The sequence below is a fragment of the Phodopus roborovskii genome, unplaced genomic scaffold, assembly GCF_943737965.1.
Source record: "Phodopus roborovskii unplaced genomic scaffold, PHOROB, whole genome shotgun sequence".
NCBI lineage: Eukaryota > Metazoa > Chordata > Mammalia > Rodentia > Cricetidae > Phodopus > Phodopus roborovskii.
Window position 1 is genome coordinate 1,821,218 of NW_026126682.1, and position 27,992 is coordinate 1,849,209.

Sequence of the window (27,992 nt, forward strand, 5' to 3'; positions counted from 1 at the left end):
CAAGTAGTTGCAATTATAGCTAGCACCAACCTACTTGACTTATTCAGGCTACCTATCTCTCCTCCCTGGAAAAATAAGTGAATGACCGAGTAAACCAGCTTCATTCAAGCTGCAAGTCTTTTCAGTTCCTCAGTGCATCTTATGTCTTGTGCTACACTGCAATACTTTAATCATCTTTACTTTTAAATATAATTGTGCTTTCACATAAAAGACATTATTTGTCATTTTAAAATATGAAAACAATGCACAGTTTAACATTCAGTATTTATGTTGTTAGAGGATTTTGCAGAACAGACCACAAGATAATCACATTTTGGCCCAAGATTGGGACCTCTATTCATCTTCAGTGAAGTTTGGTTATATTGACTTTGCTCAAAAAGAATGTTTCTTTCCATCAAAACAGGGCCAAAAGTCAGGGCTCAACACAAAACACCTAGCCTGATCAGAGAACACAGATAAATGGGGCCATGGAAGGAAACCTGCAGTACAAGCCATACACTGCCTAAATAATCCAGGCTAAGCTCAACAAATACAAACAGTCTGGTCCAACTGACTGAGGACCTGCAATGGTCTCTATAGGGGTTTAACCCTCCTGGATTTTCCATTTGCTTGTTTCATTTTTGGAAAAGGAATACATTCTGTACCTCAGGCTGCACTTGAACTGTGGCAATCCTTCTGCAAGAACACCCTAGTGAGGAAAGAGCCACCATACCTAGTACTAGAATTATCTATTAAGACCACATGTTTGTACTTTGAGTAATTTTGTGCAATTGCTAAATTTTAGAGTAGGTTGCTTGTAATTCTTATGCCAGAATCCTTCACCTTTTCTTCTCAGACCATTCTTGCCATTTCTGTGCCACCACTTAAAATAAGTCATATGTGTGTTGAAAATTCAACCTTAACTGGAAGGAAAGAAAATGTCTGTTGCAAATTTGTTACTAAGTGATGATTTTGTTGACATTTACAAAACAAATGCATGCAAATGTAAAGGATAGATTCATAGAAGTACAATTTTTTCCTGGTGATTTATATTCATTTATACTGACTTGCTTCTAATCTAGTTTTCTGAAGAAATTAAAAAATATTTAGAGTTATTATGTTAGAATATATTGTTATACTATCTTTGTTTGGGCTATTGTAAAAATTAGTGTTGCTTTTGTAAAGTAGAAATATTTTGTATCAGATTAATATTTCTTTTGTTGCTGTTTCTGATTTTTTCCAGTATGGTTCTATGTAGTGCAGATTACTCTAAAATTCACTATATTATAGAGGCTTCTACTTTCAAATGTTGGTTTTGCGGGTGTGAAGCAGTGTTCTTTTTACCATAATAATCTGTATAGAGAATGTTAATTTAGTAGTAAAAGTAGCATACTAATGTTGTTATTCAATAAAAAGTGAACATAAACAATTACTAGACTGTTAGTATCTGATTTGAGAAGGTAATTTTAAAGTTTCATACTTACATTTGCATCTTTTCCAGCTAATTTACATAGTTCCACTCTTTCCTTAGCAGCAGGCCAATAAATCTGAAAGAATATTTGAAGGTAAATTAGAATAGGCATATTCAAAACCTCTAAATGTGATTAGAAAAGAGAAGGAGTAATGCTGAAGAATAAACATCAACCAAGGCCTTGAAGTCCAGACACAAATATTTTCCCAAAACCCTTCTGTAAATCTTCTGAATGAAAACTGTATGGGGCCATTCTTTTGTTAACTTTCTTGATTTTAATGTATGTAATAAAAAATAAGTTATCTTCAATGAACTGTATATTCTTATTGTGATGTCAGCAGAATGTTGAGTTAGCATTTGTTGAATTCATCCTTTTTCCCTGGGTTTCTCTAAGTGGTTGTACATTATATAAAAGTGTGTTGAGATGGTCAAAACAGCTCTTATTCACTCATGCAGGTTGCTACCCCAAGTCAAGGACTGGAACCATTTGTTCACCACATTTAGCATGTATGGAACTTAGACATATCTGGCAAAAGCCAGGATGTTAGAATAATAACTCATTTAAATATCATAATTTCCCTAATATTAGACATACTTACTGTCTTCATTTTCATTTCCCGAAAGCTTAATCACATAGCAATGAAATAAAACATAAAAGGCACAAACTAGATCATGATAATCTAATCCAAGTTTTATGTCACCAAATCTGAGATTCTTAACAGTTATACAGCAAAAGTAGTTTGGGCAAAGGGCAGAGGTGAAGAGCCGCCCCTCCCTAACACACACTTTGGTTGGGAGCACTAAGTGATGTTTCAGAAAATATTTTATGCATTTATTGTTTATCTGTTTCTTTTCATTTTAAATAGTTTTGGTAAGCTGTCAGGATGGGTTTGCAAAGCAGGGTTCAAATACGTATGATGGTATATTATAATTTAACAGGAGCAGACAAACTCTGTTGACTGTGGGCATGAAGAAACAAGCAGCATGCACTATAGGTGTAGATGACATAATTTCACTTATGTCCACATTCTTTTACTATGTTTCACACTGATATTTGCAGGAAAATATTTTAATAGCAGAAAGAAAGGTGTACTCTATGGTGTTATGTAGAAGTATGCAACGTATTTAGACATCATCAGTGTTTTATGATATGATCTTCTTTATGCAATCTGAAGTAAAATTTCTCAGAGCCAGGAAGAAAAGATGGCACAAAAAACTCAATTTAATGGACAATAATAATGACGTCACTGAAATTTGAAGACGAAGAATGTCTGTTGTATTTAGAGAACATTCCTGTAATGTACAAATCACTGTTGTAATGTGCATATCAGTGTTCTATGAAGAACAATGAGTGAGCAAGCAATGTGCTCAGCTGATGAATTCACCTTGATGTATGAGATGCAAAAAGATCCAGAAATGCCTTTTACTCAGAAATGTTTTAAAGTTATGTTATTCTCCTTTCATATAATTTTAGCTCATAGCCAGCAACCAAAATACCAGTGGATGAAAATCATGGAAATAAATACGGAAGGAACTTTGTAACTCGTATTAGTTGAAAAACAGCCCCAAAGTACACAATGGTCTTTTTTAGAATAAAGTAAAAATAAGTAAAATGAAGTAGACACAGCAAATAAAATGATTTATCCAAGGTGACATGTTGCTACATGCCATAATCTCAGTAGCAAGAAGGTCCATGTAAGAGGGTATTGAGTTTAATACCAGCCTCGGATGCATTGCTAGAAAAGGGCATGAGGGAGAGAAAGGGAAATAGAAGGAAAGAGGGAAGGAATGGAGGAAGGAAAGTAGGAGGAAAGGGTGAGTGGAAGTGAGAGAGGGAGGACAAGATGCTAATGAATGGAGACAAAGGAAGGATGGGAATGAGAGGGGAAGAGAAATGATAGATATATAGTAGATACATACATGGTAGATAGATTATATAGGTAGATACATAGGTAGACACAAAGACAGATGATGGATGGGTAGATAGCTAGATAGATGAAATATAGGTGCATATATAGATAGATGCTAGATATAGATGGATGGATGTATGGATGGGTAGATAGGTAGGTAGAGAGATATACAGACAGACAAACAACAGAGTATGAAGGAAGAAAGAGAGAGGACTTTATTCAAGATGATGATTAGAAGAGGTATGTGGGTTGTTCTAGCTTCTGATGAAGACTGTGTGCATTTTGGGATATTTAATGCACAATTATATTTAATAAATCTAAACATAAAATGCACATATATGAACAGATAGGCAATAGACTGTCAAAAATGCCTGAATTAAGATATCCTAAATACATAAATGAATTGGTAAAAAAATACTCTGGAGCTTGTAAGAAATTCTATAAACTAATTCTTTTCTGTTTTGTAAGTATTACAAAAATATTGTACTAGGTATTTACCTTTCTTTCAAAAGCATTACCTTGAATTTACCATCTTTGTTTCACCCATATTTATGAACTCATGTTATGAACTATTTTTATTTATTGCAGTTTTGCTGCCACCTTCCTCTCATATCAGTTTTATTAACTATATTTGCATAGTTATAGAATAATTTGTGAAACTTCTTTATATTGCAAATACAAATGTTCTAGCAAGCATGACGGTTCACACCTTAACTCCAGTACTTGGGAGGCAAAGGCTGACTGACTTTGTGAATGCAGGACCATTTTGAGGTTTATTTAGTGAGCTCCAGGCTAGCTATGGCTATATGATAAATACGTTAATTCCCCACAGGTGGTCTTATTTTTCCTAAGGGGTAGATTGGTGTGAGTAAGGGGAAAGCCTTATCCTTCCTAAGGGGTAGATTGGTATGGGTGGTGGGAAAGTGTGCAGAGAGGGAGGGAAGAAGGTAGGGAAGAAGTAATGTATGGTATGTAAAATGAATAAACTATAAAAACAAGCCACAAAGAGCAGAACTGTTACATAATCCACTCTTTAAAGCTAATCATCACTTTTGCAAAGTTCATCAGCCTATCATGGTCTGAAAGAAGATATATACCCATGATCTGTTTTTATATAATTCCTGGCATTTACTAGACCATTAGTTTAAACTAATATTTCCTTGAGTAATTTCAATAAATCAGTCTATTTTCATTTCGCTATTGATCAGATTTAGTGGTAGTTTAAGAAGAAATTTATAGTTAAAAAAAGGCAAAAATATATATTTTATAATAAGTACATGAGTTCAAAAGAGCAGAAAGATAAACATGAGATTTTATTTTTCCTTGTAAAACCAGTAAACAGAATGGTTAAGTTAGTAAAACATGAATTAAAGTTGTATCTTTAAATTGAATTTTAAGATGATGTTTGTTATATCAAAATCCAAAAAATTATTCAATGAAAAAATGCTAAGACAACCTTTTCAGTCTTTGTGTACTGTAAATGCAAGTTTCAAGTTACTATGGTGTAGGAGCTGTTCCTTCTGTACAATGGGTGAAAATGTCTGAAGGCCTTGTACAAACCAGTCACAGAGCTTGATGAGGTGATCACATTTACTCAGGACAAGTCTATCAATCTAGTTTGTTTCCATGGGAGAAAAAAAGGTGAGAAATAAGTGTTCAGGAAAAAGCCACTAAAATAAGAGAGAACTAAAAAGTGCTGCTGAGTGTGTGTGTCTGTGTGTGTGTGTGTGTATGTAATTTTTATTTAAATTAGAAACAAGCTTGTTTTACATATCAATCCCAGTTCCTGTACCATCTGGTCTTCCCTTGGTCCTCCCAACCATCCCCATTCCATCACCTTTCTGCTCCCCAAGAAGGGTGAGGCCTTCCATGGTGGAATCTTCAAAACCCATCACATCATTTGGAGCAGGGTCCAGGCCCTGCCCCATGTGTCTAGGCTGAGAGAATATCCCTCTATGTACAATGGGTTTCCAAATTCCATTCCTATACTAGGGATAAATACTGACCCCCTACCACAGGCCCCATAGACTGCCCAGTCCTTCCAACTAACACCACATTCAGGGAATATGGGTCAGTCCTAAACTGGTTTCCCAGCTATCAGACTGGAGTCCATGAGCTCTCCCTTGTTCAGGTCAGCAGTTTCTATGGGTTTCTCCAGCTTGGTCTTGACTCCTTTGCTCATCATTCTTCTCTGTCTGCAACTGGATTCTAAGAGTTTGCCTTAGTGTTTAGCTGTGGGTGTCTTCTTTGGCTTCCATCAGCTACTAGATGAACGCTATAGGATGGCATGGCATATAAGATAATCATCAACCTCATTATCAAAAGGCATTTAAGATAGCCTCTGCACTATTGCTCAGATTGTTAGTTAGGGTCATCCTTATAAGTGTCTGCACATTTTCCTAGTGGCAGGATTCTCTTCAAACCTATAATAGCTCCCTCTATTATGGTATCTCTTTTCTTGCTCTCTTAATCCACCCTTGAGTGATTGTTTCCAAGACTTAATTCTGATAGTTTCATAGCTAATGATCTGTTTTGGTCTTGTCTAATTTAATAGTTTAACTTTATTTGGAAATTAAATGCTGATAAACCAATTGCATTAAGAAAACACTACCTCTAAAACATGACTTAATGCCATAATATTTTGGTAATTAACTATGTATCACACAATTATAAATTGAGATGTACATCTTAGTTAGCGAGGCAACAAAGCTAATTACCATATCAAGGGATTTTATTTTGTCCTGGAGACATATGTTATGTAAGTACTGATCATTTGTTTAATCACAGAAACTTTTTTTATATAAATCTTCTAATCTTTGTTAATAATTGTTTTATAATTCACTTTTGTTCTTACAATGTTTAGTATTTGATAGAAATAGAAGCAGTCCTTGATTTATTTGCACAATGGCCCAAAGGATCCTAACATAAGACCACAAAGAAGATATTTTAATATAAAGCAATAGTGGAGTCTATAGAATATTGAAAATTGATCTATTGACATTATGTATTGGCTTACTTTAACAAAATTATGTCAGGTACTTTGGACTCACAAACAAAATTACTATAGCAAATAAAAATATTTGAGGAATTTGATTGTCTTTTAGAATCAGAATATTAGAAGAAAAAGCATTTATGGCAGATTTTAGAGTTGTGATATAGAGTCAGACTTTCTTTTAAATGTCTTGTACTTATAAGAATTCAAATATGTTCACATATTTGAATAGCCTACCTCAAACTGGCATTTGGTAATGGATCATCTGTATCTTTTGGTACTCATGATCAAGACTCCCTAAATCTGGGGTATGGTTTTGTGCTATCACTCTGACTCCTTGTGAGTGGTAATTAGTAAATAATTTAAGGAACAGAAATATCCTTAATCCAGTCTCTATAAAAACCTAAGGAGACAAAAAGTACTTACATATATGCACAAAAGGGTACACCAAGCACACATAGTTATAGTAACAGCAAAAATATGTAAAAAATTTCAAGTAACTATTTTGTGTTTCAATAATTATTTGAAGTGAAATTTACCTGTATATATATATATATATATATATATATATATATATACTAACATTCTAATATTCATACTTTCTAGTTTCTCTCTCTCTTCCTCTCTCTGTCCCCCTGTGTGTGTGTGTGTGTGTGTGTGTGTGTGTGTGTGTGTGTCTGTGTGTTTGGAATTATAGTGTATGTATGTATCTCAGTTGTTATGATGTGGAGGCAGGTAGATGAATTACATAGGGAATTTGAGCCCCATCAAGCCTATAGATCAAAGGGAGGGAGGGAGGAAAGAAGTAAGGGAGGCAGGAAGAGAGAGACAGAGAGAGAGAAAGGATAATATATATTCATATATCAAGCTTTTACATTTTTATATTTAAGTTCAAGAGAATTTAGATCCAATAAATAGTTAATGGAGTATGTATCTAAACATCCTATTTAATAGACTCATGTTTAAGGATATTGTAGCATATTATCTTTCAAAATCATTTCTCTTACCATTAAGCAGTGTGAATGGCTTCGAAAGACTGGCTATCAGTATTCTTACTGCTCGCCTATTTTATTAGTAATAAAAATATTATGTGTATCTTCTTGCACTTAGTATCCCAGATACAATCCTAGCATATTAGAAGTTACATTAAGCACACAAAGTTGTTCATGAATAATATATTTCACTTAGAAAAGTAGTGAGATCATTTGCATCATTTCTATATCATGACTGCCCTGTGTTATTTCCACAGAGCATTGCTGTGACTATTGCAAGTATATATCTAATGTTTCTATTTTGTCTGCAGGAAAAGACAAAAACTGTGAGCTCTTTTGTGAAATTTATGGGACTACAAGAATCCCTGCTAAATTACCTGGAGTATAACCACTGACCAAACCACCACTGAATAGTTAGAATTGGAAAATTTGCTTTAACTCAATTGGTAATTCTTATACATTTATTTGATCATAGAAACTGGCAAACAGAAGCAAGTAAATTTATAGTCTTGACTTATGGAAGCTAATATTGTAAAACAACCATAAACCAGTACCCATATTCTCTAATATACTGACTTAACCATCTTATGTCACTATGTCTACATAGCCATTATTATATTTCAAAATAAATAATGCTCAAAGTATTTTTCCTGCTATTTAGGAGGTTTCAAACATTGATGCATAAAATAATTTGCTGAGCTTCTATTTCACATTGCCAACATGAAGAAATGTCATATTTATTAAATGAAAATTATCTTCTGTGACTCTTTATGTACACTTATAAGCCCTAATATTAAACTTAAATATATTTTAAAGAGATATGCTAATAGTTTCAAACATGAATTTGAAAATATAACCTATAATTTAGCTGTATATGTGTATGACTTCATGACAGTAGCTTTAGTTTTAAATTTCATGAGCATTTTTCTAAAATTTGAAAAAATATAGCCAAGGAACTTACAAGCAAAATACTACAGCTATTGCTTCATTCATAAATTATGAGATTCATTAGTGTCCTATATTTACAACTCATATAATTCATTTACAGTTGTCATTTACTAAGGTGAAAATGTCACACAATTTGTTTTAAAGTAGTTAACTTTGGGCAAATTACAGAAACATTCAAACAATGATAAGTCCTTATAACAACATCCAAAGGAAATCCTAATTATATCTGCTCTTTGTTTCACCTTTAAAAGGCACTTTAGTTGATTCAAATTAGCAAGCACAAGTTTGGTCCAATGTCCTTTGGCTTAACGAAGAGATGCCAAAAGACTGAATCAGACACCAGGGAGGAAGTTGCAATGTGTTCATAAAACTTAATTAAAGACAAAACTCAGAACCCCAAAAGACAGCAGAAGTTTCCATCAAGAGATAGGATGCAAATGTATGATTGATTTTAACAAGTTTGGAAATGTTGAGCTAATGAGATGTGCAAAGATTTTGATCTGTAAATACAACAATTTAAAAGTAATTGTTTCTTTTTCTTTTGTTTCTCATCAACTATTTTCTCATATAATTAGATGCAGTGTGAAAACAGACACTCTAGTCTATTTATTCCCTACGATACCTGTAGCATCTGGAAGAGAAGAATACAATAGTATATCGTCAAAAGTTTATGTTATTAAAAAGAGAGAACACTAACAAAGAAATGACAATAAATTCTAAGAAACACACTAATGGTTTGGTAATGTTTTGGCCATCGCCCCAATTAATTTTGTCTATGCATTCCTAAAAATCTGTAAGGAATGTTGTTGGTATCTTTATTTCTACCTTTTTAACTTCTAAAAATTTTATACAATCAAATAAATGAAAAGCATCACCCACCAAAATCAACCATAGCCTAAATCTTTACAACTCAAAGGACTGCTATGCAGGTAGAATAGCCTTCAGAAAGGAAGCTGTGGCCTTCAGATTAGATCTTACATGTTCAGTAGTGATCATATTTGAAACACTTATCCACCAAACCCACAATATCCTTGACTGTGGAGCAGATATGAATGAATGTGTATTTTTGGCATGAGCACTGACATGTCAAGGACCCCAATGCTTCAGCACAATTAATGGCAGGGCCTTTTCCTGGCTAGAATACTCACATTGGCAGTATATGCAGAAAATATCAACCACAGCTTCCTTCTCCCAAAGCCTGAGACTGCTTCCCTACAGAAACCACTACCAAATTTGCTAGCCTGCTTCCCACTCAGCTGTATATAATGAATGCACTCAGTTTCCAGGCTGTTGTTGCATATCCATCCCAAGTACACAGCACATCCAACCTTTGCTTTTCTGCAGGTATGCCTGTAGATTCTTTAATTCCCATCACCCAAGTCTGGTCAATCACAAAGATGTTCATGTTGTAGCCTGTGATACCTAGGATTAGAAAAATGGCTTTGTATCTACTTTCATAACTTGAGTCTATGACCCACATTCAGTCCTTGCTCATCTCTTCTTTCTAAGTCTTTCTTGTGCATTTTCAAATTATACTGTTATACTATATTACTTTCTCAAGGAGTCTATGACTTATTGTAGTTTGGTGACTTTTGATGACCAGGGAAATAGGCATTGCTTCTTCCCACTCTCTTTATGACCTGCAAAGTGCACATACTGAGTACTGGAGATTTTATTTTCATAATTTCCCTTGGAAATGGAAACAGGCATTCTGGCCAGAGTTCTGGGGGGGGGGTGGTGGGGGAACTGAGTTGTCTTCCCTGAGTTTGACAGTCCATTACAGTGACCAGATGGGGCCTTTATATCTGCACTGAGCTAAGGAGCCAGCACATCCATGAAGGAGGCAATTGTTTTACAGCTCTGATTACAGGACAGCTTGTGCTCAGTAGGCAATGGGAAAGGATTAAACAGCATGAAAGTAAGTAGGGTGTCTGATATAAAAACAAAGCCAAACTTTTTATTATGGTATCTGCTTGATTCTGAGGATTTATATTCTCTTAATTTCATGCATTAAATAACAAAAGTGGTGTCTTTCTTTCATCCCTAGCAATCTTAGGTGAAGAGGTTATTTACTCCAGTTAGCTTCTCTGTATATAACAGACTCACAGAATGAAGCATTGTGTGCAGTAGCTTTGTGTAGCCACAGAGGGAGCAGAAGGATCTCCAGTCAGAGGCAGTTCTTATGTATAAAAGAATTTTTTTATTGTACTGAGCACAAAAAAAAAATCAGGGAAGAATCCTTTCATATATAAATTTGCTGTGGCATTCCCTGAGGAAAGGGAAATAGCAAAGGCCATTTTCATGTTTGTAAAGAAGGGTGTTTAAAGACTCCAACAAAGTACTAGATTTATAGTTACAAACTCAATTATTTTCTAAGTGCTAAAAATAAGGGCAAAGTTTGATGCAATTTAACTACATCTAGTGCTTTGCTAGTTACTCAGTTTTCATAATAAGGGCAACGAAAAAGGTACATCGTCATTGGGATATGGAAGAAAAATCTCTCATATTGATAAGCTTAGCATCACTTTACACTCTAATTACAACTTCTGAATTTCTTAGAGTTTAAAACTTTTAGCTTAAGTCATTTGTCTTTAATTTTAACTCAGAAATTCATTCTGAAAGGTTCTGGTCTTATTTGCTTGTCGTTGTTGTTGTTCAACAAACCACAAAGATAAAGATCTTAAATAACTGCCAGGTTCCTTGCTTTACTTTAGTAAAATAAATTGTCTCAGGTTGTTTAACAAAAACAAGAAGTTCTGTGAAGAATGATTAAACATTTGTATTGCTTCAATACACTGTCATCACACTTTGATATTACAGGAAGGCTTTTCATTTTTTTTTAAAGCAGAGTACATTTCTAATTTTGTCCCATTAAACAGCTTTTCATAAGAAAAAAAAAGTACTTTTACATACGAAAAGTTCAAGATGCTTGCCTATAATTCTCTAAGTAGAGATTTAAGTATTAATTTTTTGTTCAGTTCCAGTTAACAAACTTCACTTTTTAATTTAGTTATTTATTTGTTCATTTTGGTTTTTCAAGACAGGGTTTCTCTGTATTGTTTGAGACATGTGCTGGAACTAGCTTTGTAGACCAGGCTGGACTTGAACACTTGAACACTCAGAGATCCACCTGCCTCTACCTCCCAAGTGCTGGGATTAAAGTATGTGCCAGCAATACCCCACCCAATTTTTATTTTAAGTAAAACTTTTGTGTGCATGCTCTCTCTCTCTCTCTCTCTCTCTCTCTCTCTCTCTCTCTCTCTCTGTGTGTGTGTGTGTGTGTGTTTGTGTGAGTATATGTGTGAATACTGTGTCCTACTATTTAGTTGAGGCTGACATGGTCCATCCAGAATCCTTGTGAGTCAATATTCCTAGGATGGCATAACCTGCCATCCTAAGAAATTCATTTATTTTTCATTTTAACACTTCCATCTTAGCTAAAAGGAAAAGGGTTAATTCACTTTGAATTACTACTACATAAATCCACTGAATATTTTATATATATTTAATTTTGAAATCAAATTTCAAGAGAAAATAACTTAAAATTAATTAAAGTGATAAAGCTGACTAGGCATTATTTATAAATAAACAACCAATTGAATTCTAGAGATTGTTTTAAAAATTGTTCAATGTGTGCATTATATTGTCTTTAGAAAAAATTTCCAATACTGTTTTGCTGCAATCCAACACAAATACTACTGAAAATCGTGGGTAATATGTTACAAAAAAAGGAAAGTGTATTTTATAGATTCACTTAATATTTCATAGTTTAATAATAAGGCTACTAGTGTTTTCTTACCCAAGCAACTCTAATGGGAAATGGGAATTCTTCATGAATGATGTATAGCAAATCTTTTGTGACATTTTGAAGTTAAAATAGCATTCATTTGAGATCTTATTTTATGAGTGGGATAGTATAATTTGATGATCAAAGGGAAATTCTAACTGAGGCAAAATGTTAAGTGAGGTGTAGCTCAAAGATGCAAACATTTTCAAATTTGATAGTCAGGATCATTTAGATTATCCCATCCATGTCCAAACAATAACCGACTTGGAAACAGGAGATCTGAAATTTCTGTTACCCCTTGAGAAATTGATTTTTGTCTGAACAAGCACATTCGTTGCTATAAGGTCCCTCTGAGTACTTGTTAGGAAAAAGGCCTTGGGGATTCTCAAAAGGCTCCTATTCTCCAGCTTTCCCCCAAGGTATTGTCTAAAGAGAGAGGACAATAAACGACAGTAGAATTAGTGGATACACATAGTGGCTAAAGTGGTATTAGCCTACACATGCAGAATATGCACAGACATATGATAGCTCCCCACGGGATCAACCAGAGCCATGGTAAAAGGCTTCTCAAGAGACATAGAAGCCATGAGCAAAAAGTGGAATTCTGCAAGTAGCTTGCAGAACTTCCTTTCTAATACCCTCCTCATTTTCCCTTCTATGCCTCTTTCCAATAGCTGAAGAACACTTACTCCAACTTGGAGCTTTATCATTCATCTTTAGAAATACTCTCCCCACTCAAATTCCCAACCTCCACTGCTGAAGACACTGGCTTTCTGGGACCCTAACTCAAAAGGTTATTTTTCTTCCTCTTCTTCCTCTCCCCTTGGCCATTGATGATTTACAGCTTGTCTTCCCTGTTGTTTTCTGTTACAGTCAAATAAAATTTGCCTTCAACTTAATAAATAATGAAGGGAATGATCTTCTTCCTTAATACACTGTTGAGTATCCTATGCATGGGAGATAAGGTTTATAGTCCATGACAGGGAGGCACACTATATGTTTAGGCTGGAGAGATGGCTAAGAAGTTAAGAGTACATACTGATCCTTCAGAGCAACCCATTTCAATTCCCAGCAACCAGACTCAACACATCTCTAACTGCAGTACAGGGGAACTGAATCTTCTGATCTAGACTGCACCTGCATGTCCCAAAGAATCAAAGAAGCACAGAGACAGACAAAATAATAAAAAAGTAAATCTTGTATGCGGGTTTCAATGAGGTTATCTTAGGTCTAGTTCAAGCAAAAAATAGGTCAACATCAAGTGAAATCTCTAGAAGAGAAATAAGTTTGGTAAATAATCTGACTCATGGTGAAGCTTCATATATCAGACCAAAAGTGCATTCATCCTTATGCGGAGAACTGTTAGGTAAATAGCTTCTTGAAGAGGAAATGCCCAAATCTTATACTCCAAAACAAAGGTGTCTATCAAGGAAAGTCAGCCTTAAGATTCTGACAAGGCCAGCTAACAGGAAGTGGCATCTTCCAGTAATGCCAGTAGAAGAGGCATTTTCTTGGCACTTGCCTGCTTCTAGATTAAGACTTTTCCACCCATACAGGCTTGAATTGGTTTGAAAACATGTAACAGTTTTAGATCAAAAAATGCCCAGAACAAATTAACTTTTAAATCTGACCAATTGACATAACTAAACAGAATTATTATTAGCTATTTCATTCTACTGTCAGCTATGATGATGTAAAAATAGAGAAGTGAATGAAGGGAAAGAATTTGTGCTTGATATTACAATTGAAAGTTTATACATACAGCTCCAGCTTTCATATGAATCAATGCTAGTACAACTTAAAGTTGACTGGGGAGGGAGCCAATGTTCATTTACAATCAAAGTAACAGATAATGCATGTTTAGAAGCCATAGTTTCTTAAGCTCTTTCAAAAATGCCAAGTATAGTCATTATATTAATGCCTATGTTGAACGTTTTCTTTTTAATTATCTCTCTTTTTTATTCATTTTGGGTAGTCCAGCCCATGGAATGATATTCTTCATATTTAGAATGGAAATTTCCACCTCAATTAACCTACCCTAGTTGATCCCTCATAGGCATGCTCAGAAACTTGTGTCCATGGTGATTCTAAATGCCATCAATATTTACCATCATCTGTAACCCTTGTCAACCTGATACCCAACAGTACAAGAAAACAGTCAGCAACAGAAAGATCAATATGATGCCCCCAGACTCTAAGAACTCTACTTCTTCAAGATCCAAATATTCCATCACAGATAAAGCAGAAGAGAATGACCCTAAAAACAACTTCATAAAAATGATAGACCTCTAAAAGAGAAAATAAAATACTTTTAAGAAATTAAAGAAAAGACAAACCAAAAGCTGCAAGAAACAATGCAAACAGTGGAAGGTTTGTAATCTGAAATACAGTCAAAAAAAAAAAAAAAAAAAAAAAAAAAAAAAAGAGGAGGGGAGAGGAGAACATGAGGGAGCAGGCTGATTGAGTCAGAGAAAGAATAGAGGGTTTCACGAAAAGAGATACAATGATAGAGGGAGCCATTATACATTTTAAGAGAAACATGGCACTAGAGAAATGACCAGAGATCTACAAGCATGACCCCACCTAACAATCTAAGCATTAGTGGTGAGGCTATTTTAAATGCTCTACCTTGTATGCTATCCTAGAGCCTTCAACCAGTAGCTGATAGAAGCAGAAGCAGACACCTCAGCTAAACTTTGAAGCAAACTCCTAGAATCTAGTTTGCAGAGAGGGAGGAGTGATGAGCAAAGGGGTCAAGACCAGGCTGGAGAAACCCACAGAAACTGCAAACCTGAACAAGGGGGAGCTCATGGACTCCAGTCAGACAATTAGGAGACCAGCATAGGACCAACCTAGACTCCCTGAACTGAATGCTGGTGTTAGTTAAGAGGACTGAGCATACTGTGGTGCCTCTGGTAGTGGTTCAGTACTTTTCTGTAGTATGTGAATGGACTTTGGGAGCCCATCCCACATAGAGGGATACCCTCTTATCCTAGACACATTGGTAAGAGCCTAGGCCTTGTTCCAAATGATATGACAGGCTCACTCCCCATGGAAGGCTGCTCCCTGGGACCAGAAAGGGGATGGGATGGAGGTTGGTGGGGAGCACAGGGGAGGATGGGAGTTAGCAGGAACTGAGATTGACATGTTGAAACATTGTCAATGTTGAAACATTGGTGTGTTTCAAATTTAAATAAAAATTATCAAAACAAGAAAAAGTACTAACATGTTACTTAGAAGAAATAGAGATAGGTTTGGTGGGAAGGAGAAGGAAGACATGGGTAGGGAAGGAACTGGGCTGGAGGAAATGGAGAAAAAGAGAAGTAGGAGAAAGAGCAAGTGGAGTAACAAGGAGGGGCTTAGCTGAGGTAAGCGGCCTTGAAAATGGGGTGAAGTGGATTTGTTAGCCTTAGAAGCCTGAGCATCTGACCTAAGTTCCCAGGCAACCAACAGAATTACATGCATGGTGGAGAGACACAATTTTTAAAATATTTAAATTCAGTGAATGGATTTTAAATTCTGTGAACGGACTGATGTGCAAAAAGTAATTTTAAAACCTTGATTGATGTTTTATGTTGTTACTGTTAGTGGAATATATTGAAGTGGAATATATTGCCAAATTCAGTTGGGTCTGCCAGCTGAGGTTTTTATTAGAACTGTATGGTATCTTTGCTACTGATGTTTTCTGTTTTCCCTCTTCCAGATGCTGAATTGAAACACCCACTACTATTTTGGAACCTAATCTTTATCTCACTGTCGGTGTCTGGCATAACTGAACACACACACATACATATTCAAGAGCTAAGTGATAGGTACAGTTAGTTGCATGTCCTTTCCTGGAAATGATGTCACTTCTAGATGGAACTTGTTTTGAAGTAAAACATACCTCAATGTGCCTTATCTGTATCATAACCTATCCTAGAAACAGTCCACAGTTTATCCTCTTCCTGTAGAACCAACCAATTTGGGAATCCTGATTAAATTTATAAAACATTACATCATTGGCATATATTACATTTATACTTGCATGGAATTTTATTCTCTGCAAAAGTAATTCCCCCAAAGGCAAGCTAGCACAAAAAAAAAAAAAAAAAAAAAAAAGAGTAAAGGTATATATGCCATAACATTTAAAAGAAGACAAAACAGACTTCATAGCATTTATTTTAGAGGTAATGGAAATGTTCTAAAACCCAAGTCTATATCTGCCACGTTCACTGTATTAGGCTCAAAAGCTAACCTCATCAAGAGTGCAAAGGGAATCATTAAGTGCTCATTTCCTAATTCTTTTTGTATACTATAGAAAATATGCATGTATATGAATGAAAATGGCTACTTCTGAGTGGGCAAAATGTTGTTAGTATATGATGTTGACATACACAATGTATGATAAATTTTACTTTCTTCAATTGAGTACTTTGCACAGACTCTTTTCTAGTTTCCCTTGGGAAAATATTAACAACCAGACTTTCATAACTCAATTATGTGCTGTGGATTTCTTTAACTCTATAAGAGCACAAAGGATACCTTCAGCCGTTTTAGCCCCGAAATATGTGGTTGCCTTCCGCGAGTAGTCTGGATCATTACTGAAGGGCACTGAGCCAATGCAAACCCATAGGTCTAAAAACTGCTAAAGTACTACATCTCAACACTTACTGGCTACCGTGGAGCACCTTTTAGCACTGTAGTGATTTATACAAATTGAAATGGTGAATACCTACATAAACACAAACTGTTTCTAATACATATATGACTTCCTTATGAATTACATGTTTTAGAGAGGTACAAAGAAATTTGTTATGTGGAATCCCTCTAATTAAATGAAGTATTCAAATGTTCACTTATTATAAGATTGTCATAAGAGATTTAGGTATTTCATAAACATTTACTTTAGTAAATATTAGCAAATTTTGAGCATGGAAAATTGCCAAAGAAAGTTATGCTTAAAATAGTCACAAAAGGAAATTGTGCTATCACAGCTTATTTTAAGCAATGATCTAATACACTCAGTTAAGATAAATGAAGCTTTTCTTCCAATCCCTGAAGGCAAAGAGGAGAACAAGAACAGATTCCCTTAAAAGCATGAATTGCTTTTTGTTATTATACTAAAACAAGACATATTTGGGGAAATGCATTGCAAGGAAGATTGTATAAAAGCAAAAGTGCAAAATTAAAACATTTTCCTTAGCTACAATTGTAGAAAGTGTCATCTTTTGCTACGATATTTACTGATAACAAAGATTTCATCCGATATAATCTATCTCTCTCAGGGGGTTGAATATTTTTAAAATAAATTCCTGAATAAAAAGAATATAACCTTAAGAACAAATTGAATGGAACCACAGCATTACAATAGAGGGAACAGCTTAAATTCTAGCAATACTCTACTCTGTATTTCATGTTACCATAAATAATAAATATATGAATGAGTATAAATATTAAAAGACTGCCTTCTAAGTTAATTAATTAAGAGAATTTGGTAAAAAAGAAAAAAAAACTCCAGGAAAAATTTTAGCTCTTCATTTTTCTTCTGGAAACACAGCTTCCATGCATGTATAGACATTAGATTTCAATGACATTCAAAAAAAATGAAAACAAAAACAGAAACAAATAATTTTCCTTTATGGTTTATAAAAATGTACTGAAAAGATAAATGATAAAAAAAAGCAAAAGTCTTCCATCCAAGGACTAGCCATCTAGATAAATTATACAGGTTGAGCTGTTGTACTGATGCATTTATGCCTATGTTTATACACGCAAATGTGGATTTTGTTTGATTTGTTTAAAAAGAAGTAGTGGTTAGGACTGGGGAGACAGTTCAGACAGTAGAGTTCTCAGTGTCTGATCCCAGCAGCCATATAACTGAGCTGGTTTGGAGGTGTACATCCTTACTTCTGTTATTGAAGAGGTGAACACAGAAGGATACCTGAAGCTAGCCAGGTACCTGAGAGTTCCAGGTACACAGAGACACTTTGTCTCAAAAAGATAAAGAATGTTAGAGATCCTACATTAAGTTACAAACTTTATACACATCTTCATACATCTGCACAAACATGAACATGTGTGTGCATACACTCCCACAAACATTAGTATAAGTAACAATTATTTTTTAATAGATACAGTATGTCTTCTCCTATCCTATCATGCACTAGATATGTCATTGTAGCACTGAGCCACAATCTGTTCCACTAATCAGGCAAAGGCCTAGAGATTTAAATAAAAGACAAGATAGCAGTCACTTGTGCAACAGGAATGCTGCAATGCCAGATGCTGTTTATTGAGGGGAAGGTGCGGGCTTATAGACTGACTCATAGCACAGTGGGAACCAATCAAGAGTCAGGCGTGCAAGTTCTTGGGTTTAGTTCATACCCAGCAGATGTGTGTTAGCAAATCAGGCAGAGTACCAGTAGCAACTCTTCGGCAAGATGTTCTAGCCAGCTGCTTCAGTCTTGCTCAAGGTGCCTCAGGAGTCCATGCAGGGCCCTACATGTCATGATCTTTTCTACATATTTATTACCTTATTTTTTGGTACTACTTGGGATTGTATTTCGGGCCTAATGCATGCCATATAAGTGCTTTAGCACTGAGCTTCAGATCCAGAAAAAAGAACAGCATGAAAAGGAAGTCTTATGCTGGATGTGACATCTCACACCTGTAATGCCAGCTTTGTGGAGGCAACAACTGGAGGATCACCAAGCCTTGTAAGTTATCCTTGGCTGCAGAGTAAAATCCTGTGTCAATGGAGTGAAACCTAGCAAGCTAAATAAAGGGGGAACAAGTGAAAGTCTGTTTATATTCAAGTGTTCATCAAGCAACAATAACACATATGCAGATAAGCATTTACATCTAGACTAAAATCTCAAGAACAAATCTTATTCAAATAACAAAGTCATGATATTTAGTCATGAAATAAAGTTCTTACATTTAAAATTCAGGAATTGTCACAGATGAATGTAATAAGGTAGTTCAATGTCTCATGCAGACTGTTTGTAAGCAGAACTCAATACAAACCCTGATTTACCTAAATCTTACAAGGCTTCTACTCATTCTGGATGTAATAAACTCATAATCACAGGTGCCTCACAGGTTAATAAACCTGTTGAAAGTCAGCTGAATATGAACCCATGAGTTACCTGTTGAGGCTTTGCCTATTCTTGTCCATTAGTGTGTATGTCTGTTTTTTATGTCAATGCAATGGTATTTGGATGATTCTAGTTTCTGAGTAAATTTTGAACTCAGGTAGTGTAATGCCTCAGATTTCTACTTTTTAGTAAAGAATAATTACTGATAAGATTTTCACTTCACATAATCTGATGAGACTAGCCTACTATCCAACTTGAGAGTTCTCTGTGCTGATGAGAATACATAAGTGTGGATGCTGGACCAAAAATATTCTTTGGAGAATTTAACATAACTCTTAAATTTCTGCTCACATATTTTTCTGTCTGAATGATCTGTGGATTGCAAAAATGGGACATTAGCATCTCTAACAATCATTGATTGGGAATCTGGGAGTCTTCTCCTTTAATCTATTAATAATTGTTTTATATACTTGAGTGCTTTGATAGTAAATGCATTCATAGTTAAAATTCCATTCTTCTTGGTGAGTAGAACACATTGTTACCATGTAATGACCTTTCTTGTGTCATTTACTACTTTTATTTAAATTCAGTTTATCTCATGTAAGTATAGCTACCACCATTTCCTTTTGAATTTTATTTTAATTGAGTTAGAATTTCTAGTTTCAACCTATTTCAGTCCATGTATTTCCTTTGAAGTAATTTGAATTTCTTATAAGCAACATATAGTTAAGACAGCCACACATTCAATTGCCTTTAAATTTAAAGTTATTGTTAATTGGTAAGATCTTATAACTTTTTCATGTGAGAGTTCACTAATGTTAGCTAAGATTTTTTGACCATTTGCTAGGTCATAGTTTCATTAACCTACTTAAAACTTGGTAAATATTGACACTTGTCAGAAGAAAGATGCTTGTCTTTCTTTGCATAAGCTTGTCTGGAAGAAAAGTTTATATTTTTAGAGCTTGTAGTCCCTTCCACAACTTTATCATTATAGACGGTATTTAAGGTCATGTTTGGAGTGTCTGCTATTTGTGCATTGTCTCCCTTTTAGAATGAAAGGATAATCATTTCCCAGGTTTATCAGGGCTTTTGAGTATTGTTTTGTTTAGTAGCAGCCAGAGAGTTATTTCCTTTAAATGGTAGTTCATTTCCCCATGCTTCTCATGGGATATGGAGTGGTCCACATAACTGCCTTGTCCTCTGTCACCTACTTGTGGTTTGACATTGTGGGATTATGTCCAATTTACTGAGAATCATAGCTGAATTTAAAACTCCAGAAACTATGCTTTGTATGTGGCCACCAACTCCCCAGGACTCTATTATATCAAGAGCCCATGTTATAGAGACAGGGCCAAAAGCCCACATTTCTATTGACTGCCTACTGAAGTGATGCTGAACACCATAGAAGTTCACTAGATTAGTGTTGCATGACTACTCTTGAACTAGTACTTTTTCAAAGGTCAATCTGTTGACACTGGCCTGAAGATAAGGGTTTTTAGACCCTGCCTGTCCTAGCACTGAGTTCCAAGGCAAATCTATGTATTATCTCTATGTACTTTAGTGAATGGAGTCATTGTCTATGTTGTAAAAGTTGGGATTTTATGGTCAAAGGCACTTCTTTGGCCACTACATTGATATTAAGCTGGCCAATGCCCAGTTGTCATAGGTGCATGATAAGATCTACATCTAGGAAAGAAAAACAGTTTATAATGTTCTCCCTATGTCCAAATTTCACTGTCTCTGATCAAGAGAGAGAGAGAGATCTTAACATAGTGTACCCATGCCCGAATTTCACTGGCTCTTGTCAAGAGAGATAGAGTTTAGAATATAGTGCCCATCTCTGAATTTCCCTAGCTCTGATCAAGTCTGTAGCCTAAATTGTTTATTCTCCCTGACTCAAGTAAGAGGCACCTCTCCCACACTGTTAGCTGGGTTGGTAAGGTAATATGAACAAGTATTTCCTTTTAAACTTTCCTCAATATGCCTTCTCTTTTTATCATGTTAAAACCAGGCAACATGCTCGTTTCTAGCTCCTATGAAACTTTCTGGTTATGTGCACTGTTCAGACTGATGTCTCTAGGGTTATCCTTGCTGGAGACTTTATTCAGACATCACCTTTCTCTTTCTCTAATTTTCTTTTAAGTGGTAAGACTTCTTTTTGTTTTTAAATTAGAAATGACATTATTTTACATATCAATCCCAGTTCCCTTTTCATCTCATCCTCCCATATTCTCCTCCCCCGCACCAACACCCCACCCCCACCCCATCCCTGATGGGAGATGCTATTATGTATATATGTTTCTTGTACTGGTTAATGAATAAAGCACTGTTGGCCAATAGGAAAGGAAGATAGGAGGGACTAGGAGACAAGGAGGAAAGAGGAAGTAGTAAGGAGGAGTCAAGATGGAGAGTCTGGAGAGAACAGAACCGCCATTCCTCCGCTCTCGGTAAGACCACGTGGAAATACGTAGAAATGGGTTAATAATTAAGACAGAGCTAGACAATAAGAAACTAGTACCTGGCTAACAACATTATATCAAATACAGAGTCTCTGTGTGTTATTTGGGGCTGGCGCGGCGGCGGGACCAGACCAGGCGGCAGGCGGAAAAATCCATACTCCTTACACATCCCATTCCCTTTCTGCTCTCCAGGGAGGGATGGGGGATCATCAAAGTCTGTCACATCATTTGGGGCAGGATCTAGACCCTGCCTTGCTCAGATCAGCTGTTTCTATGGGTTTCCCCAGCCTGATCTTGACCCTTTTTCTCATTACTTCTCCTTCTCTACAACTGGATTCCCGGAGTTTGGCTCAGTGTTTAGCTGTGCATATCTGCTTCTGCTTCCATAAGCTACTGGATGAAGGCTCTAGGATGGCATGTAAGGTAGTCATTGATCTCATTATAGAGAAATGACATTAATTGTAGCCTCTCCATATTGCTTAGATTCTTAGTTGGGGTCTTAGATTCTTAGTTGGGGTCATCCTGTAGATCTATGAACATTTCCCTAGTACCAGATTTCTTTTTAAACCCATAATGGCTCCCTCTATTAAAGTATCTCTTTCCTTGCTCTCCTCTATTTTTCTCCTGACTCAATCTTTCTGCTCCCTCATGTCCTCCTCCCCCTTCTTTTCTTAGTCAGCTCATAGTTGGAGCATTATGAGTCTTCATTAGCTCAGACTCATTTGGCCTTTGTAGAAATTTGTTCAGATGTGGAAAAAAAATGTGGAGATAATGTTAAAATATTACCTCAGATCAATTGAAATACTTATTAATGAAAAATAAACAACATTTTGATTTTATTGCTGCATGTTCAGGAAAGAATACATGTTTATTCTTGATTAATTCACTTGCCTTGCCATTGCTTTGTTACAGACACTTGCTTTTCTAATACATAAGTGGATAGTTATAATACTTTGCTACCTTTATCCATATTTTCAATGGCTTTAATATCATATCCCTTTACTCAAAAGTATGCATATGTAGTGAAATACACAAACACATAAAATATTTGTCAGAAGCAATATGTTTTTAAATGCCTTCTATTGTTTTTGACACATAGAAGACATCCTGAGTGACAATGTGTCACTTAGTTTAACACAAAGCAGGCATAAGGCACAGAGGAAGTACAATGAATCCACCAGTGATGTATGTAAATAAACTTACCTTCTTAAAGTTTTTGTTTAAGTCGACCAGACTGAGCAGGAAGACATGGTCCTTGGCTCCTAGGAGCAGCCTGCCCCTCTCCTCATCTAAAAGAAGAGTCTGGAAATCCAGTCCTTCTGATGAACCCAAAAAGGGAATGCAGCTGTTTGAAAGCAGCAAGTCTATAGAGTAGTCAAAAGAGGGAAAGGAAGGGAAAATTCTTAGTATGAAATATATTTACATGTCCAAAAACACATATTGATCCACTTTGTGAACATGCTTATGCAGCATGGAAGCTGCAGTGTTAATACATTGGCACAAGTTTAATATATTCTTCTTCAGAAATAGATACTTTGGATTAATTACTTGATTGGCTCTATTATGTGTATATAATACATTTTAAAATTAATAAAAAATTTGAACTATAAAATACAAACTATTGCAAAAGCAGTTATAAAATTACAATGTAAAGCATGTCCCTGTAGTAATATTAGAAAAAAACAATAAACTCAAATATATCAATATAGTATAAACTGTGTCATATATGTCATTCAATTTCTTTTGTGCTTCATAAATATTTTAATTAGTATGAAACATAATGGGCTACTTTTAAATTTTCATTCATATTTCAAATTGCATATTGCTTATATTCACCTATTACATACCATGACTCTCCTCCCAAACTTCTTGTCCTCTCCCTCAATCATTCATTTCAAAAGCATGAGATATCTTTATTTTTTTTTTTTTTTTTGTGAGTACCGTTTGATTTTCTGTCTATATAGTAATTCATCCATTTACCCACAGGAGTAATTTCTTGCTTCCAGTTTCTAACAGCTACAAATAAGATATATGCATGCAAAGTTTTTGTACATATTAACTCTTAGTTTTCTTCTAGTAAAACCCAAGAAACAATTGTTGGGTTACAAATTTAGTTTGGCTAGAAATTGTCCAAAATGCTTTCTAAGATATCTGAATCAATCTGTGTTTTTAATTTGTGATAAATACATTTTCACGTGTTCTTCCAATTAGCATTAATGTTGTCAACATTGTAAATGTGGCCAACTTAATAGGCATGTATTGTTATATTTTCTTACTTTGAATTTCTCTAAAAATATGGGTATAATCTATGATTTCATATGCTTATTTGCTATTTTATGTCCGTATTTGATTTTAGTATATCTTTTTACTGTTTCGATAGATATTTTCTAATGTTTACTTTTTCTTTTTCTATAACTTCTATGCATCTTTTTTATTTTCCAGGTCTGAAAGAAAATCTCTTATAAGTACAATTTTGTTTGAATAGCTGGAAAAATGACCTCTGTTAAGTACACCTGTTATTCTTGCATAAGTATGTGTGTTGACTTCTTACCACCCATATGATGGCTCACAACTTCCTGTAACTATAGTTCCAAGAGAGATGGATCTCCCCTCTCCCCTCTGTAGGCACACCATGATACCCAGATATACAGGCAGTCCGTTGAGGAACATAAAACGTATTTTTAAATCTGTAACAAGTTGAAGCTTTAGTTTTTAATTTTTAAGTGTGTGAGGGTGGGGCAGGGGCATAGGTTCATGTGAGTGCAGTTTGTCCAGCGGCCAGAGGTGGCACATCACCCTGGAATTCTAATTATAGGCTGTTATGAGCCATCATTGCTGGGAATAAAGTCACATCCTCTGACAGAACAGTATGCATTCTTAATCACTGAGATAGCTCTCCCTCGCCACTTCTTCTCACTTGTGAAAGTGTTTAGGTTGCTGCATTATTTGAATACTTGTACTCTCACTACCTTATTAATTTAGTTTTTTGAGGCTGTAGTATAATTATATGCTTTTTCCTTGCCTATTTCTCCTCTAAACTCTTCCATGTAGCCCTCCTTTTTCTTTTTCAAGTTCATGGCCTCTTTTTAATTTTCATTAATTGTTACATGCACGTATGAATATACATATGTATATACTATAAATTTATAAATACATAAATACAGCCTGCTCAGTGTCTGTCTGGATAATGTTTCTTGTATGTATGTCTTAATATCTGACCATTGATGACAAGTTGGTGTACTCTTCCCTGGGGAAGATATTATTCTGCTCTCAGCATTGCTTAGCTGTCTGCAGTTCTTTGTATAGGTTCATGCTACCTGGGCTTTTCTCATTCACTGTAACATGTCTGTTGTTTTCCTTGTTCAGCTCATGTTTAGGCAGTCATGTTAATGAGTCTCTATAGGTATTCTTTGCAATAGGAAATCATGGTAGAAAACCCTAACCAATCAAAAGGAATAGTTGTGAAACCCAGTGTCGGCAGAAACATTTACAAAACAGCTCCCACACCTATTGCTCAGGCTCTGTGATGATGATTGTAAGAGTCAAATTTCAGGGAGTTTGCTCTAAGATCTTTGTCTCCAAGAAATGCACACTTCCTTGTTAATTCAGATGTGAATTTCCTACTCAGATGCATATTTCAGATGAAACTGTAAAATAATAGTTCAATTAATCCTGAAAGAAGTATGGCTTGAAACTAGAAATAGAATTTAAAAAATGTAAAGCTGGATGTGACCGTCAAATGACCAAATATAACTTCACAAATGAAAGCATTTTATCTTGATGAAATAAGAATACATATCCTCTCGGTGTCAAACCTTATAATTATATTGGATTTCCTAATTTCATTCTCTTTGAGGTCTGTCTGGAGGCCCAGTAATTTTGGGTTTGCAACAATCATAAGAGACACTTCTAATTAAACTAGATCTTGGTACCATGTTTCTGTAAACCAAAGTACATATAATCATATCTTATGTTTCTATAATCCCTGGGAAATGATCACCAGTAAGGTAATAATAACAAGCATCACTATATTAAGGTTGATTATGTGAAAATTTAAAAACAGCTGAAAAGTTTGAAGTAATTAACTATTAATTACTATTCTTTTCTACTTTCCATTGAATAACTGCCATTTTTCTCAATATCTAAGATGGAATTGAAATTTTTAATTTTGAATGTGAAAAATATATAAATGTAACCAAATCAGAAATTTTAATTGCCTGTGGTTAGTAAACAAAACTCTTTCATTAATATCTATACCAGATATTTTATGCACACTAGATTTATACTGATTTCTATGTTCATTTTTATTGAGGTAAATACTATTTTTCATATGATAGGTACAATACTGCAATATAATTTTATAACTCAAAATGTCAAAGGCCTATGTTTTTGGCTCATTTCCAATGAGCATTCCATACTGGTTGTAAGTAGAACTGAGAAGAAAGCAATGGCATCAAGGGATTGGCTAAGACAAATATGATTAAACCCTTTCAAAAGAATTCATTTCGAACAAACCTTCACTCAATTAGTCAAGTATGTAGATTCCTTGGGATTTCCTTAGTTAAAGCAGAAATGTGAAAACTCAAAAGTATTTGAATAGGCTCCCAAGAGTGTATTCTCAATGAGCTTGTAAAGTATTTTCTAAGATATAAACCCTCGTGACTTCGATTTTCCGAAACTAATGGTTATTCTGAAAAATGGATAGCAATGAAAATTACAAAATGTAGTATTACCTAGCATAAAGAGTAATAGGGCAATAGGATGAGAGTTAGATCAAAGCCTCAGGATCCTATCTGTGTGGCTGACGAATTATTGGCAGTGTGATTTAGTGATCTAGGACAAGTTCCTTGACCTACATGCTCAGCTTCCTAATACACAAAATGAGGGTAATAGAAGTTTTATGGTAACTACTATCACCTTGTAAACAGAGGGGTTAGTGTGAGGTGGACATTAGAATAACAGGTGGTGCATGATACAGGCTATGTGTCAAGCAACTGCTACAGGGAGGATGATGTGTTCTCTTTAAACTTTATGTGAAATCTATGCAAAGAAATCATAACATTTCCATATTTATATAACTTTATCAACAAACAGAAGAGGAAGTTTATAGCATTTCTTAAATTTATGACTTGAAAATGAGAAAAAGTAAATATTTTTGTTGTGAATGTTAGTAACATCAACCTTCACTTTGGGCCAAACAAGTTTTTTTGTTAAAGAAACACATTATCATATTATCTTCTTATAAAACAGAAATATTAAAGTTAAAACATATTTGTTAACTTATGCTATTCAGACAAGATTAAAGGAATATTTATTACACAAAAATGACATAGTCTATATTAGACACTGAGCCAGGTGTTCACATTATTGTGTTAGAGAGTCCTGCCAGCAAAACTATTGGATCATTGTGTGTGTGTGTGTGTGTGTGTGTGTGTGAGTGTGAGTGAGAGAGAGAGAGAGAGAAAGAGAGAGAGAGAGATTTAAATATTTATTTGTATTAAAATAAAATACAACACATGTGAAGTTTTTTTCTATGAGAGGTCAAAATGTTCTTTCTGAGCCACCACTTGTCTAGCATCTTCCTGCTGTGTCTATTACCTACCCAACCCAACATTGTCATAGTTTCAAATCACTTAATAGTGGCCACTTGGTGAATCCTCAGGTCAGAACAGACTAAAGCTACATTGCACCTCAGTACCTATGCCACTCACATGTCTTCATCATGTCAGACCAATGCTTAACTTGTTATGTCACCACAAGATAGAAAAATACCATTCAATAAGTTGATATGGTAAAGACTACAAACACAGCTTTTATTGCAGTTTATTGATATACTTCTATTTATTGCTACTAATTATTGTGTTCTACACTATCCTTACCTTATAAATCTTTGGGTATATATGCTTAGAAAGAACATACTACATGGAGGTTTAACTATCCTTGCCAATTTCATGATTCTAGTTGTCTTAGATATAATTTCCTATCCTGGGTTAGTGGTGGAGAACAACTGTTTTGTTGCTATTCTTTGGGATGTGCTCTATTCATGAATAAGGCCAATCTTACTTCTATTTAAGTTTCCAATAGCTATCTTAGAGTCTGAGAAAATTAAGTACTTAATGACTATTTGTAGCATGGAATTCAGTCCATTAAACATGGAAAATATGTGGGATCAAAAGAAGTGAAACTAGACATACAGACAGTGTCAAGATATCCAAGGACAGTGCTGTCAGGCAGGGGAGTTAGGCTATTATGTAGGTGACTGGAAGCCATGGACATTTTATTTTTCAAGGAAGTGGCAAGGACTCAAATTGAGTGTTAGAGAGATAAGTGTGCCTACAGAGCTCAGGATGGATGATGATGGAACCTGGTGGCGTC

At 35.1% G+C, this 27,992-nt stretch overlaps 1 protein-coding gene across 1 annotated transcript in view; it reads right to left on the reverse strand.

The window, feature by feature from the left end:
* Sema3d (semaphorin 3D) overlaps nucleotides 1–27,992 on the reverse strand; it is a 115,055-nt gene that overhangs the window by 73,432 nt on the left and 13,631 nt on the right. The window contains exons 2-3 of the mRNA XM_051174593.1: nucleotides 22,821–22,981; nucleotides 1,464–1,526 (exon numbers count right to left, since the gene is read on the reverse strand). Coding sequence (XP_051030550.1) covers nucleotides 1,464–1,526; nucleotides 22,821–22,981 — 224 coding nt within the window. The remainder of the gene's footprint in view (nucleotides 1–1,463; nucleotides 1,527–22,820; nucleotides 22,982–27,992) is intronic.